Genomic DNA, 16,086 nt, shown 5'->3' with positions numbered 1-16,086 from the left:
CTCTCTCATGGCACAGCATGATCTGCCCCATCCCCTCTTCCTGTTGTTTTTCCCTCTCTGACTGACTGCTCCACTGGGAAAGTAAGGAAGCCCTGGGAAATGCCTGTCCAGGGCTGTTGAAATGCCACTTCTGGATTCGGGCCGTCCCCTGGGCATGGATGTAAGTGCTGAGAGAGAACAAAGATTACGAGCCAGATGAGTCCAAGCAGCACGCATTTTACTTTTGCAGAACACTTTATTGACCATTATTATTCCATGGGATTTGTTCAGAGGGGAGAGCTTGCTCTCACAGAATGGGTGGCTTCATGCCCAGTTGCAGCAGGAGCAGCTGGTGTCATTCATGAGGTCTGCCTGGCACTTTAGCAAATAATTTTTGATGTTAAGTATTGGTAGAAGCTCTTGTTGAATAAGTCTGGATCACTTCACCAGCACAGAATCTGCTCCCACTGGAATTACTACTTCAGTACTTGCTCACAAAACCGTTTCCACTTCTACTTCTGGTGTTAGGAGCTGCAGGGCTTGAGGACTGGATTGCTAATAGGTCAGACAGCCTGAAAGGAAATCAGGAAAGCATTTTCATAGAATCACAGAGTCATGGAATCATGAATTGGTAGAATGGCTTTTGTTTGAGGGGAACTTAAAGATTGTCTGGTTCCCAACTCCTTGCTGTGGGCAGGTTACCATTAGTCAAGTTTCCCAGGGCCTCATCCAGCCTGTCCTTGAGCTCCTTCAGGGATGGGGCATCCACAGCTTCTCTGGGCAATCTTTTCCAATGCCTCACCACCAGTAAAGAATTTCCTTCTAACATCTAACATAAATCTCCATTTTCTTAGCTTAAAAACTGTTTCCCCTTGTCCTGTCACCATCAGACCATGCAAAATGTCTGTGTCCCTCCTGTTTATATGCTCCCCTTAAGTACTGGTAGGCCACAATGAGGTCTCCCTGGAACCTTCTCTTCTCCATGCTAAACAAACCCAGCTCCCTCAGTCCTTCATAAGAGAGGTGCTCCAGTTTCTGATCATTTGTGGCCTTCTCTGAACCCTCTCCAACACCTCTATGACTCAGTTGTGCTGGGGACCCAGGCCTGGATGCAGTAATGCAGATGGGGACACACAAGAGCAGAGTGGAGGGATAAAATCCCCTCCCTTGCCCTGATGTCAGCCCTCTTTCCGTGCAGCCCAGGATACTGTTGGCCTTCCAGGCTGCAAACACACACTTTTGGCTCACATCTAGCCATCCACTGTCGGGACCCACAAATCCTTCACCTCAGGGCTGCTATTAATTCCTCTTTTTTCTTTGCCGAAAGTGGATATTTCCAGTAAGCATCCCTACCTTCCCTCATTTCCTTCCGTCTTTTCATGGTCCCTTGGTGCTATAAGCACAGCTTTTTGTTGTTGACATATTTTTAACAAGCTCCATGCTGCTCAGGTTACTCACTGCTGCTTTGAAGACCAAGAGCAGTCTTCAGGGTGGTAATCAGGGGATATCTGCCCTGTTTACAGAAAGTGCCAGTGAAGTCATCCATATCAAGGGCCCAAACCATAGCACCGCCATAGTTGTTCTTCTTCAGCCAGTCAACCTGTGCAATGCCAGGGGAGAAATGACTGTTTGTCCCAAGACGTGCTACTGCAGAAGGGCTCCTGCTCTGTCCTTAGTACAGCTGCACCTCCCACCCACTGTACCTTGATGTTGAAGCTCTTGATGTTGTCATAGCCAACCCATTCGCTGCTCTTGTAGGCATAGGGCACATCCTGGGGAGCATCCCAAGCCTGGGTGGCCCCAGAGTCCAGGAATGTGCAGATCTAGGAGGAAACGGCAGGGAGAGGGAATTTAGTAACTGTCCCATAGAAATGGGTGGCTGGAATATTCCATGAATCCATGGGATAAAATTCCTTTCTAGGAAGTGTAAAGTTTGTTTCTGTTCCTGACTGCAGAGATGTGGTAGAACACACACACATACCTCATAGTAAGCCAGCAACCCAGCTTCTCTTGTGTAAGGCCCAGCTGGCCCAGGGCCCGATGTTGGTGCCCCAACAGCAGTGTTGGATGGATTCTGGAGGTTGAAACTATGTCCATAGGTTGGGAATCCAACCAGAAGTTTCTCAGCTGGAGCGCCATTGCTCTTCCAATAGTTCATAGCATAATCCTATTAAAAAAGCATCTTAGTTCATTCTGTGTCCAATTTGTAGGCTTTAGGATTAATACTTAAATATCTCACTGGCTAAGCAACCACAGTGGTCAGTGAGCAGACTTCCAAATTGTACTTACAACACTGAGGTATACATTATTGCCACTGTACAGAGGGCTGTTCTCCCCTGTTTGTCCATCCCCAGAGCTGTAGAAGTCATAAGTCATCACATGAAAGTAGTCCAAGTACCTGCAGAGAAAGGTTGCTGTGTCTGCACCCTGGCCAGTTCCATCACGCAGACCCAACAGTTCCTTCACACCTGGCCATTTAACCCACAACAACCCTGGCTGTGCCCACACTTTCCCCAAATCTGGTTTCTCTGAGATTTCTTTTGAGCAAGCCTTCCAAGGGCTGAGGCAAGTTTCTCCTGCAGAGGGGGGAGGCAGAGCACAGCGCAGGGTGGGATTTGTGCTGAAGTTATGGGAACTGAGGGATGTTGTCTGCTGGCTTGGAGTGGCTGGAGCCCACCTGCTGTTACCCTTCCCTCCCTCAGCTATCCATGTCTGCCCCAAACAGGCACTGCCTGCGTGGCCTTCTTGCCCTGCACAACAGCGTGGGGGCTGCTCAGGCTCGGGATGCTCAGGATGGGCTGTGCCCAATAATGGCAGGAGGAGTGCTGCAAGAAATCTCTTGAAGGAAGCTCTGGAAAGCATACCAGAGAGTTTGCTACTCACTTTCCGAGCTCAGCAATCTGGTAGCCAGCCTGAATGTTGGAAAGTCCTGCAGCAACAGCAGCCGTGATCATGAGACGGGGCTTGTTCACCTGCTTGGCTTCCTGCTCAAAGGCAGCCAACATTTCCTGCAGGATGACCACAAACGGCTCAGCGTGAACCCCAGTGGGGCTGTGGTCAGAGCTGTGCAGATCGGGGGGCCTGATCAAAGCCTTCTGTTGTGTCCTACCTGAACCAGGACGGTGAAGAGAGCTTTGTCCTGAGAAGAGCTGCCCCTTGATCCAGGGTATTCCCAGTCAATGTCCAGCCCATCAAATTGGTACTGGCGCAGGAATTTGATGACGGAGTTGATGAAGGTCTGGCGGTTCTCAGGAGTGGAAACCATTGTGGAGAACCTAGGGAAGCAGAGAAGGGCAGAATTGGGGCTTGCTTGGTGCCTCTTTTCCCCTTCCCCTCCCTTTCCAGTGTGCTGCTGTGGGAAGTGGGAACTTACTTGGCTGTCCCAAAATTCCATCCTCCAATTGCCAGGAGGGTCTTGAGATTTCCATTCCTGCAAAGGGAAGGACATGAACACGTTTCACTGCAAAGAATGGTTTAGTATTGCTGTTTCTAACTTCAGACCAAAGACCAACACGAAGCACAGTGCTCCTGCTTTTCTGCAAAGTGGCTGCTGCAGCTGCATTTGTAGGCTGTGATGTTGTGGAGTGACACCCAGGCAGTAAGTCGGGAGCACTTACTGATGGGGCTGATGTTCCTCATCCCCAGAGGATCAATGCTGGCAGCCTGGCCAGCCTTATCTGCCATCACTGTCTCCAACTCTCCTCAGAACCCCACTGCCCATGCAGGGAATGGCTGCTGTGTAATGGGCAGGTCCTGAACCAGGATTAAATGTTGCCTGATGCTGTCAGTACGTACTGATTTTTCAGTCCATTGAAGGATTTGTAGAGGGTCTCATCATTCCATTCAATGGTTGTGATCTCATTGTTGGACATCCCAGCGAAGGCGTAGATCAGATGGTCACAGAGGCACGGGTCGATGTTGTCAACTGTGAAGCGCCCCGAGCCAGGCCTGTATTGAGCCCAGTTGGTGAAATAGCATGACAGCACATAGGCAGAGCCTGCAGAGAAATAGAGATAGGTAGTTATGAACTGCACTGAAGAGAAGATAGTAACTTAAGAAAAATGATCATAACTAGATCTCATCAGAAATGACTGGGCAATGTTTGCTTGGGAGAAAAGAGTTCAGCGAATGCGAAGTGATTCCGGTTATCCTTCTGGGAACTGGCTCCCTAAGGTCAATAAAGCATTTCCCTCTTTCTTTGTTTGTACCCTGAAACTCATGAATCAGGGTGGTTGTGGCTGCTGTGTCTCTTTCCCAAACTGAACCTTTCTCCCTTTGGTGAGGAAGAACAGACATAGAACAGATCTCCAGTGAAGTGCCTGGATGGAGAAGGCTGTTGGTGTATCTAATAAGCTGCATGCCTGCCTTGACTGTGTGTGCCAGTGCTAAGAGGTGTTTGGTGAGCAGTTTTGGGGTGTGAAGCACATACCTATCTGGGCGTTCAGCAGGAGGGCCAGACCTTTGAAGAAGTGAAGAAAACAAAAGGATTTTAGTATTTGTGTTTGCAAAGTCAAAGCTGTAGTGCAAGACTGGACTGACCCCAACATGCAGGCAGTCTAACATAACTGGGACTGCTGGTACTTTTCACTCTGCGAAAGGGAGATTAAGGCAGAGAAGTCATATATTGTAAAAGGCTCATTTCTTTATTGTTTGTGATCATTACATTTCCTTCAATCAAAACAATTTGAATCATCTTGATTGTTTGTTTTAGAGGTGGTGCAATTTTTAGAACAGCTTCAAGTGGAAATGTAGAAAAGAAATAGAAGTAGTCCCATCCAGAAGTTTCCTACCTTGGTCAAAAACTTCTCTTAAATTTCAAATAGCAAAGAACCACATTGTTTTTTAATGTATGAAGTATATACCCCAGCTGTACTGAAAAATACAGTAACCCTCCTGAAATTCCCTGTTGTATCTTTTCCTTCCATAGTAGTGTGCAGTATCTCCTAATCCCCAGTATAAGAGTAAGAGAGCCCTGGCACTTGTCATAAAGGCAGAGAAGAAGTTTTGAAGCAGGACTTACCGGTAAGCAAAACGAGCTTGGCCATCTTTGACCAGAACTGATCTGCTGCAGACTTTTCTCACTTTTATATGCTGCTCTCACTTCTTGCAAGTCTTGTGTCAACAAAGATGCCCAAACATTATTGGGCATTATTGGGCAAGATTAGATTACCTTTCTTAAAAATTCTCTTTACCATGACAGACTTTGTGTCAATATCAGCGATTATGTACAGTAGATGTCTGCTCAACCTTGCACTGCCCAGAGGCAGCAGGTGCTGCCAAACCTGGGTGCTTTACAAGGGTTTGGTCTCCTTGGCTGGGGGTCGGAGAGGTGAGACTGAGTAGAGCTTGGACCTACAGCAGCGGAGGGCTCAGGAGCTGACTGCTGTTGGCAGGAGGCTGGTCAGGATCCAGGGGGCTTTTTGGGCTGACTTCTCTCTTGCCCCTGTCACCAGAGCCTGCTGTGACTTCGTGGAAGTGGAGTGGGCTTCCTGGTGATTGTCAGTGAAGGCAAAGCAAGTCAGCTTGTGCTGAGCAGTTCTCTCACTTACTCTTGGGACTGTTGTTGGAAAGAAGGTGGGCAGAAAGCTTTAACAAAGTGCCTTCAATGGTGAGTGTGCTGCTGGCCTGAAAAGCAAACGTTTGACGGTACATTGCTAGGATAATTTCCTTTAAGAAAAAAAGAAGAAAAAAAGAAGAAAAGCATTATTTCTTGGAGGCCACACACTTGGAGAGAGAGCCCAGGGACAGTGCATAAATCAGGAATATTAAAACGACTTCACTTTTGTCATAGAGGACTTTAGATTACTGTGTGAGCAAACAGTCACTGCTAAGTTCTATGTTCAGCCTTTTTTCTCTTCAACTGCCGTTAAGTTCCTATCTCTGGAGCATTTTCTCTCACATCTCTTTTTACAAATTGATGATATGAAAGATAGGAAGCACTTCACAAGAGTATCCATGTCTTCACTTGAAGCTCATTTGCTGAAATGACCTGATGAAGAGAAAAGTAATGGTAGGAAAGAAGATGTAGAGCTTAACTCTTTCAGCCTGGTTGCCAAATTCTTCCTTCACCTCTTGGTAGAGTCACTCAATCCTACACATGAAATCTCTCAATTGGGCTGGGAAGAAAAAAATAAAAACAGCAAGCATTGCATGAATGAAATCATGATGATGAGCGTTTTAATGTGAAGAACTCTGAAAGTGTTAGAAATGATCCGTCCCTGTCCGTAAGGGACAGTAAACTACTTCTTTCAAACCTGTGCTCTGTACCTGGCTGGTTTGTACTTCCTGACGTGCTCTGCAAGATGTTCTCTGTAGGAGAACCTCATTTCCTTGTGAGGTGGAAACTTCGACTTTTCTGAAGAATCTGCACGCTCTCACTTTGCATACAGTACAGCCTAGTCTGAGAACAGCAGCATTTGTTTGCAGGTCTTTCATTTTTATAAGCTAGCCTCAAAAAAGCTCTCACTGCCTAAGGATCACTTAGTTCCAGTTAATTCCCGTGAGGAAATTGAGTTAAAGGAAGAGGTTTCCTTTACGTGCAGATTCTTGGCTTGCAATTAAGTGAAAGCACTGCAGGAGGCAACACAAAAGCAAAATAAAAGACAGCATGTAGTTTTAAGTAAGGAAAGTGTCTTCTGGTTCACAAGAATCTTAGAAAGTTGGTGCCTTAGTACTGTCAGCAATTAGTATGTCCAACAGTAGGTGTCAATGTTGCTTGTTCTTCCTGGTCACATACATAGAGCACTTTTCTAGCAGTCTTCTGGTAACGTGGAAGCAGTGTGCTTGCAGACCAAAAAGCTTAATTGCTGCTTCTCTTTTTTTAGTTGTAAATAAAGATCTGAGATCAACGTACAAATGGACTGCTTCATTCTTGGTATAGAAAAGTAACATCGTTAAAGGCAAGTTTTATTTCAGTTCACTTATCCAGAGCTGTACTGCATGCACAAGATGTTAGAGAGAAAGAGGAACTATTAAACACTTATGTCCAAAAACTAAACTAACCTTGAAACGTGTTAGGAGCAATGGTGTCTGCCATGGAAGGGTATCCCAGAGCCTCAGAAGGGAACTGATAAACCTGCTTTTTGGCTACCTCAAATGTCTAAATCACCTGCTTATATCCCTAATAAATAATTTAGGCTCATCTGCCAGCACAGTAAATACTATGGGGGAAGCTGGGCCTGGCTGCTCAGATTAAAGACTGACTGAATTCCCATATTCCATGCTATGTGTCTGCCATCTTTTCAACATGCCCAATTTTATTCAAGTGGCATCAGGTGAAGCTCACTGAAATTGTGTGTCCTCGGCATACAGCCCTTATTAACTGCTTTGCTAAGACTTCAAACCATCTCAGATGTGTTTACAGTTCCCAACCCTTTCCTTCCTATTGGACACTTTTTTGCTATGGAGCAGCCCCTGGTTTTCACACTGCCACGACACAGAGCCAAGCAGTCACACTGGAGTATTCATTTACAGTATTTATTACAGCAGTTCAGCAGGTTCTCCAAGGAACTGCCTGTTTTTGCTCAAAGCTCTGTGTACTTGATAAGCATTCTATCATGAAGATCAGAGCAATTTTATCTACTTCTTCCTAGAAAACTACATCTGAACAAAGCCATCTCCTTCCCAGATGTAGTGAGCAACTTCAGATTCCTACCCAGGGGCTGGTCCGTTTGGAGTTCAGCTCATGCTCTGGGGCCTGTAAAGAGGAATGTGCTTCCTGATGCCAGTGCATGCCAATGACCTACACCTTGGCCCTGCCTCTGCTGCGCCGTGTCAAATACCGAAGTCTTGGGAGTGTCGAAAAGCAAGCAGAACAAAATCAACAACCAGTGTGTGCATAAGTGCTTAAAATAAGAAGTAACCCCTTGTTTTCACCTTGCTAAAAGTGAGGGAGATTTTGTTCTATGATTAGGACAGCTTGACTCAAGGCTGTTTTTATTTCTTACAAGGCCTTAGCTTTGACTTTTTTTCAGCTTAACCTTGCTATCTTGGCAAAAGTCTCCCTGCTTGATGTGGTTTATAACCTAAGAGAGGGATATCAGTGCATCACTGACTGCTCCACTGAGCTGTGCTGCTTCCAGTGCCCAGTCCAAGAGGTGTTAGGAGATACCTGATCTCCTTTCTTGCCTTGGTTTCTGCTTTAGATAGAGTCTGATCACTTTGGGCTCTAATGGGATTAAGATGGAGTGGGGCTGTGGGCAGGGGAATAAAGAGCATGATGTAATTCCATTAGAGGTTCATCCACAAGAGATGAGCCTGTCTGGGTTCTTTTCTCAAGAGCCTTCATGGTATTGCTGGTTCCTCAATAGCTTAGCAGCTTTTTATATCTGAGCTCTTCTTGAAGGACACTGAGTTCCCTGGAAAAACTGTCTCCTTCTCTTTAAGAGTCTGGCCCCACATCCAGTTTGGTATACGTACCCTTGCTTAAGTTACTGCCACTATAATCCAGTGCCTGTAAATGGAGTCATGAAAAGGGATCTCTGCGGCCTCCAGGTCATGTAACCCCTGTAGGTGTCCTTCACTGTGCAGCCCAGAGCCAATGGTGGCTGGTGTAACAGCACCCCATGCGACAAGGAGACAGCTGGAATGCCTAAAATCTCTTTCTGTGCTACTGAACAGATCATTTGGTGTAGCTGAAAGGCTCCTGTTGCTGGTGCTGTGTCCTGTGGCAAGTCCAGGCCAAAGAGCCAGCCATGTTCCTGCAGTGTGATGTCATCGGTCCATGAGCATGGGTCGTACAGGCAATGTCTGATATTAGTTCTTGTTCAGATTCACAGCAAGAAATTAGGAGCTTTAAGGATCCTCAAGTTCTCTTCTCCAAAGATAATCTCCAGGTGGGCCTCGGGCACAGACAGGCACAGACAGGAGTCTTTGCTTAACAGGGCAGTCAGGAGAGCCGTATCTCTTTGGTACTTATGAAAACGATTCATTTGTTTGAAGATCTCTATTCTTATGCCTGGTTTCCCCAGTACTAACTCCTTGTTCCCGAGTCTGTCCTGCTTCACACCATCTTTCTCTGGCATTTGATTTCCCTCCTCTCTGCAGCTCATTGACTGGAACTAAAGAACTGCTGACTTTCAGATACCAACCATTCCCTGGCTCCGCAGGGGAAATTCCTCCCTTCTGCACGTAGATTCCCAGAAATACACCCTGACTCAGTGTGATTACAGAATGCTGCAGCCATTTCCCAAGCTACTTCTACAGAGTGTCATCGTTTATCCACCTTTTGTCCCTATGTATGTTTTATTGGGACCTTGAAGTGTCCTTTTCATGAAGAATTAGATGTAATATTGCAATAGAGCATTACACATTTTTTCCTTACATCAGGGCTTTTATCTTTCCTTTCTGTCTGTTGGCACTAAATAGCTGTAATTAGCACTGTAAGCACACCCCTACCTTCTCTGATGTTAGGAAAAGCTCAAGCTTGATTTCTGCCAATCCTGTTCCTTAAATAAATCTTGACTCTGCACTGTGAGCATCTGCCTGATGTTCCCAGGTGGCCAGGACTGAGGGGATGAGTTCACCAGCTCTCCGTGGTGGTGGTGAACCCCAGTGAATGGTAGGGCGCTATCTGCATGTAGGAACGGGCAGCAGGGCTGGATCCTGCCGCCTACCCCGTCTGAGTTCCAAGAACGATTCTGTGTTGCCTGCCAGTAAGAAAGGCCTTCAGAAGTGGGGGCATGTGCATGGTTCAGATCCACAGGCTTGCACTTAAATGTCTGTGCCCAAATGCAGGTGTGTGCAGGTGAGCAAAACACACTGAAAACAGGTATATGCATGAATGAATGTGTGCATGGTGTTATTTTAGCTATGGACATATCACATGAAGAATGCTTTGTTTTAGCTATTCTGGATTTTTCTTTCTCTATTTTTATGCAATTTATGTCACATGCAATTATTTATGGTGTGATCTTTTGAAATTTGGATTTACCAAAGCATAAGATCTGAAAAATCCACTTAAGATTGGCAGGGCATATTGGAGCCTAATCTATTACAATTTATTATTTTTATATATATATGTCATCACTAAGCATGCAGATCTTAAACTTCTTCCGTCAGGATTGGAAGGTTCCATCAGGCTGCCCCATGTAACAGGACCTATTTTCCCCATCTGTCTCACCCATCAATCCCCATGGTCTGCAAGGAAAGGACCAGCTGTGACTAGCTGAGAGCACTGGCTGCTGCCGTCACCAAGCAGAGGGCTGCAGTACAGACATCATCTTGCATTTGTGACCGCATTCATGAGGTCTCATCCCTAAGAATGAATTGTAACAAGGCCCCAGGAAGTTCCTTCTGGACTTGGTTTTGCTCTGAACCCTTCAGAGAAGGCTTTGCTCCCACAACAGCATCCCGTCTAATTACTTATTAAGCTCTTTTTCTGGTAGACGACATCCGCCCATTTCCAATTAATCCTTGCTCACAAGCTCAATAACCTCAGCCATCTGTGTAAGTAAGAGAGATAAGCTTGCCATTAAACATTTACAGGACATAACAACAGAGCACTGAAGCAACAGGCTGAGAGAACCCGGCAGACAGGCTGTGCGGGGGGAGCTGCCCCCCATCCTCCACCTGCCATGCTGCAACTGAAGGAGAAAAACGTCCCTATGTCTGTGTGTGATGTGGGCCATCAGGCACCAGGAAAGGGTGTTCGCTCCTCTCAAATTCATGAGTGTTTTTGCCACATTAGCATGATAAAGGCTTTTAAAATGATTCACTAGCACTTAGGGCCCTAGAAATTCTAGCAACCAAACCGCCTTTAAATAAAACATTCTCTACTTAAGCAGCAGCTCTAACTGCCCTTTAACCCCAAAGGCTTAAAACAGTTTAGAAGTCAGTCTAACCGCTTTGTTCAGCTTTCTCAACAGGGTGAAATGTGTCCCTAATTCTAGACAGAGACATCATCTACGTCCCTGCACTTCATCAGATACTGTCCTTGTTTTGAAAGAACAGTTTTGTTTCAAAATACTGCCGGGATGGGGTTTTATCTCAGTGAGTGACTTTGCCCTTTTTCCCATTCAAGGTTTCAGTCTCTGGGGCAGCAAAGAGAACATCTTTAGCTAATATACTACAGTCCCTGAACTGCAGCAAACGCCAACAGAGGATAAGTTGAAGTTCATGAAAACATTCATGATTCTATGATGATTCTATGAGAACTAAGGGGCTACCACTATTCCACTTATTATTGTTATTATTATTATTATTATTATTATTATTATTATTATTTTGTAATGAAGCCAAAGCATTCACAACCTTTTAAGAAATCTCAAGATATAGGGGCAGGATTGGCAGATGACTGCTTTTAGGAGAGAAGAGTACAGGAGGCCACAAAAAGGGCAGCGGTCTCTCCTCTGCTCCCTCAGAGCTGAGGAAAAATAGCAGCAACAAAAGCAGAAAGCCTACGAGCTGTGAGCAAACTTCTCAAGGCAGCAGGCAGCAGGCAGGCCTGCTGACAAAGGCTCAGTACGGCTCCATTCTCACCAATTCCTGAACACACAGACATGAACTCAGCTCCATAAAATGGAAGCAAGCCAAACACAGACACAGCCCTGACAGCATGTTTAACTCCAGTGTGGGAGACAATCCAAAATCTCTTGTGCAGTCAACACACCGGAGGGACAGGATGCCATCCTGAGGGACCTCGACAGGCTTGAGCAATGGGCCCATGTGAAGCTTATGAGGTTCAAGGAATCCAAATGCAAGGTCTTGCACCTGAGTCGAGGCAAACCTCACTACCAATACAAGCTGGGGGATGAAAGGATGGAGAACAGCTCTGTCAAAAAATCCCCGGGGGTTTTGGTGGATGGCAGCTGGACATGAGCCAGCACTGTGCCCTCCAGCCCAGAAAGCCAACCACATCCTGGGTGCAGCCACAGCAGCGCTGCCAGCAGGGCCAGGGAGTTGATCCTGCCCCTCTGCTCTGCATTGAGACCTCACCTGGAGCGCTGTGTCCACACGTGGAGTCCTCAGTACAGAGGTGCTGGAGCTACAAAAATAATCAGAGGGACAGGATAAATAACACCTCTCCTGCAAGGACAGGCTGAGAGGTCGGGCTGTGCTGCCTGGAGAAGACAGGGCTGTAAGGTAACCTGACAGTGGCCTTTCAATATCTAAATGGGAGCTACAGGAAAGAAGGGAACAGACTCTTTAGCAGGGTCTGTGATGACAGAACAAGGGAAAATGGCTTCAGGCTCAACGAGGGGAGATTTAGGTCGGATGTAAGGAAAAAGTCTTTTACAGTCATGGTGGTGAGGCACTGGAACAGAATGCCTAGAGATGCGGTTGATGCCCCATCCCTGGAGGCTTTCGAGGCGAGGCTGGATCGAGCTCTGGGCCACCTGATCTGTCCCTGTTCATTGCAGGGGAGTTGGACTAGATGACTTTTAAAGGTCCCAAACTCGAAGGATTCCCCCCAGGAGGTGGGAGCGCAGGGCCGGGTGCTGCGCCGCGCTGCGCCGCGAGGTGGCGCCATAAACCCTCGTGGGCTGAAGAAACGCGGCGCGCTGCCGTCCATGGCCGCTCCTTTCCCGGAACTCATTAATATACGCTAATGAGCCTCTGGGCATGCGTGATCTCATGTAGAGTGGGCGTACGCCTACTTACTTTATCCCCATTTTTCCACTATCAACTTCATCGCTGAGACTTTTGGCTGACCTTTAGCTGTTTTTCCCTGATTTGGCAAATTCCCATTGTTTGTTAGGCTTCTTCCAAAACAATATATGTGAAATGTGAGGAAAATGTCCTTGCACCTCATGAAATGCTAAGATAAGTAGTCTATTGTGACTCTGTAAGTGCTTTTAGTGAAGCGGAATTAAGAGAAAGCAAGGCTGTTCACACACCAAGCAAAGTTCAAATGGAAAGTTTTAGAATTAGTACTGGTTGATTCCGTTTGGTAAACTAATCTATCTAAAATACCGATCCCTGTTGCTAGACAAACCAGCCTGAACCAGCATGAAGTTAGTTCAGAACTGGCTCAGGAGGAAACACGTTGAGCTCTCCCATCTCTTCCTCGTGGGGTGTGAGGTGGTGATGGGGACTGAGCCCACGGGCACCAATGAAACATGGCTGCTTTCTGTCAGCTGAAGGCTTCAGGAGGCTCCTGGTCCCAGCGCAGGCCAGTTTGGTGTATAATTCAGTAAATAATTCTGAATATTGCAGACATGAGAGAAAACCCAGGTAAGCAGAAGACTGTGGCTAACTTGAAAGCAGTAAAAGTGAAATTCATCAAAGGAGCTGCCAATTATTTACTTCACTCAGGGACATGCTGCAGGGAAGGAAGCATTAGGTTTCTAGCGTGTGAATACGCTTCTGCTGGCTAGCCTGCTCAGCAGGGCGTGGGAAAGCTGGAGCAGAGCACGGTCCTGGGCTTAATGCTGTGTTTCTGCCTTTTCCTGGGCGCTTCTGGGGCAGCTCTACTGCAGAGGGAGGCTTGAAGGGCTACCAGCTGTTTGGTTTTTTTTGATTGGTCGGTCAGGTTTTTTGGGGGGCTGGGGGTAGAGAAGGAAGTGGTGGAAGCATGTGTCTCAAAATACTCGGCTCACACCGCAGTCATTTCTCCTCGTTGATCAGACATGGGGAGAGATGTGTGATGGGGCTTCTGTTTGATTTGTGACCCTTCGTTTTTCCCCCAGGGAAGCGAGCACACCCACATCCCATGCAGGACACAGCCATCGTGCCGTGCAGGCCCAAGGTGAAACGTCTGTGCCGCTTCTCCTTTCCTTCCTATCTTACAGCCTGAATGCAGGCACCCTTTCAGGCATCCGGGCACCCTGTGCTTCTCACAGGCAGCCCTTTCTTCTTGTGCCAAACGTGTACAATCTGCCAGCACCGCAACACCGCGAGCCCACGCACTCCTGGCAGCAGCACAGCGGGTTTGGGAGGCTGCTACAGAGCTTTTGTTACCCAGGGAAGGGCCATCAGGCTCTCCTTCTTTGGAAGCGTGGCTCTGCTCCACATCCCCACTCTGCGCGCGGTGCGTTGGGCTGCGTGGCCATCTCCTACGTCACATGTTTGCAAGAAGCTCTCGCCAGCTTCCTGCTGGGGAGCTGATCCTGCTGACGTGTGCAGGCCAGGCCACGTCAGGCACGGCCGGGAAGGGAAATACAGTCCTTTTTTGGGTGCAGATTAGAGCGAAATCTATTGGCCTGAGCAGAGGGGAGGGCTGAGATTCACGAACAGCTGGGCTCTGTCAGTAATTTAGCACTGAGAGATTAAACAGTGTCCAGGATAAACACACGCCTGGACTGGCAGACCTCCCTCTTTTTCTCAGCTCAGCACAATATTTTCCTTTCTCTTTTGAAAATGTTATTTCAGTGCTGATAATTAATTTGAGTGGAATGTTTTTCCAGAGTTATATTTAGATTTTCTTCTCTGATAGCACTCCCCCATTCCAGCTTCTCTGACGGAGCTCAACACCGTGCTTTATGAAGGAAAAACAATTATTCCCCTTCGACAGAATTTAGCAGTTTCATGTCCCGAGGCAGCACCTGAACTGGGGCAGTTTGGGGGATTCAAAAAGGTGGTGTACTGTGGGAAGGACCAGTGTGGTAGAATGGAACCTTCAGCTTCAGTCTGGGGGCTTTCAGCTGTCCAAAGAAGGGGAAACGAAACAGCCCGAGAGTGTGCTTGAAGTGGTGTGTTACTGCTAGTGGGTAAAGATGTACGCACACACATTTGGCAATTTGGGCATCGACAGCAATTCTCTAAGACAGACTTAGGTCAGATCCTCACCTGACTGCTTTTCAGCTTTGGGAAAACTCCAAGCTAGATGCAAAATCCATGGCAAGGCACCTTTCTCCGGCACCCCTGTCCTACCTGCCTGGCAAGGCTTTGCTGCTCTGCCTTCCCTCCAGCTCTGGCATGGCTGCACGCTGCAAAGTTCCTTTCATGTGGGCGCCCGTGCGATAACACAGCTCTGCTCTGTGCCTACGTGATGTAGTTTGAAAAAAATAATAATAAATCAGGCTACCAGGGTTACAGAGCTACGAGGAGGAGATAGTTAATCTGAGAACAGCTTTCTAGCCATGCATACACAGGCTGGAATGAAAGACAATTACAGTGCTGCCATTGTGGGATCGGCTGCTCAGCTGGAAAGCCCCTTCCCCGCCACCCCCAGCCCAACCCAGGGTTCTGCCTCCTTTAATGTGTGTTGCCATAAGCCAGGGTTACACCCAGGTTTCTAATCTTATCGGGGCGGTGGGAGAAACCTGCTCGGCAGGGTCACAGGGCAGGAGGCACCGTGGGTCCAGCTGGAGTCCTTCTGTTTTTCTCATGTTGGTCAAGACTTGGTCAGAATCTTTTCTATCCCACATGTGATGCCTTCGCATAGTTAAAGCTGCATAAAGTGTAATTAGGCAGACCCCTGTAATTAAGATGATTATGTAAGGTAAGCACCCCACAGAGTAATTGTGGTCAATTTTTAGCATACCCAGGGGCAGTTATAGGGCCCAGAGTGGCTCTTCAAATGATTTACCTGCTCACAGGTGAGTGCTCTAAAGCACTTTAGGTGTGTCTTAGGTGACATCTTTGAAGTGGACTTTGTTGTTGTGCTCCTGCTGGGAAACAGCTGGCTGGAGAAGTACTCTTTTTTTTCTTCCGCCTTTCACTAAAAAAGAGCAGTTCTGTGTCTTGTCTCTATTCTGACGCAGCCTGAAACTGAGACCCGAGATGTGAGCAACCCAGATTTGGATGTGACCTGCCAGAAGGCAGCCTTGACTTGGAGCACTCTCATCACAGGTGCGGTGTGGGTTGCTCTGGGCAGAGGCTCACTTGCTCATTGTCCTCCACTGTTTTTCATGAGAAATTCCACCCTGGTTCTGAGAAATGTTCCCAATAAAATGGTGCTAATATGAACACACTCCCTTGACGTGTTTTGTTCTCAGTGAAAGGACACATTGATTCTGCTGCAAATACCATGAGACTCCCTGTTCTTTGGAGACAAAAGGCAACTTTCTGCTCTCTTTTAGCTTTTTGCTGTGTTCTTGAAGCCATTTTATCCCTTCTCTGCCTGGAGATGGACCTCTGCTCAATCAGCAAAATGCCTGAGGCGAACCAGATCCTACCCTGTACCTCAGCTCTGAATATGGAGTCACTCTGTCCTCATCCAGGGAC

General features: G+C 47.1%; 1 protein-coding gene across 1 annotated transcript; it reads right to left on the bottom strand.

Moving 5' to 3' along the window:
• Positions 1-1,429: 1,429 nt before the first annotated feature.
• Positions 1,430-5,045, bottom strand: LOC306955279 (acidic mammalian chitinase-like; the record flags this gene model as incomplete). The annotated part of the gene is made up of 10 exons (XM_079546541.1): positions 5,000-5,045; positions 4,409-4,438; positions 3,775-3,976; positions 3,353-3,409; positions 3,089-3,254; positions 2,863-2,987; positions 2,269-2,377; positions 1,961-2,146; positions 1,683-1,802; positions 1,430-1,579 (listed from the first exon to the last, which is right to left on the bottom strand). The coding sequence occupies exons 1-10, from the start codon at positions 5,022-5,024 to the stop codon at positions 1,430-1,432; spliced, it is 1,170 nt and encodes a 389-aa protein (XP_079402667.1). The 5' UTR covers positions 5,025-5,045.
• Positions 5,046-16,086: the final 11,041 nt, after the last annotated feature.

This window comes from Tetrao urogallus (genome assembly GCF_951394365.1).
Source record: "Tetrao urogallus genome assembly, chromosome: 24".
NCBI lineage: Eukaryota > Metazoa > Chordata > Aves > Galliformes > Phasianidae > Tetrao > Tetrao urogallus.
This window is presented reverse-complemented; position numbering and strand designations above follow the sequence as displayed.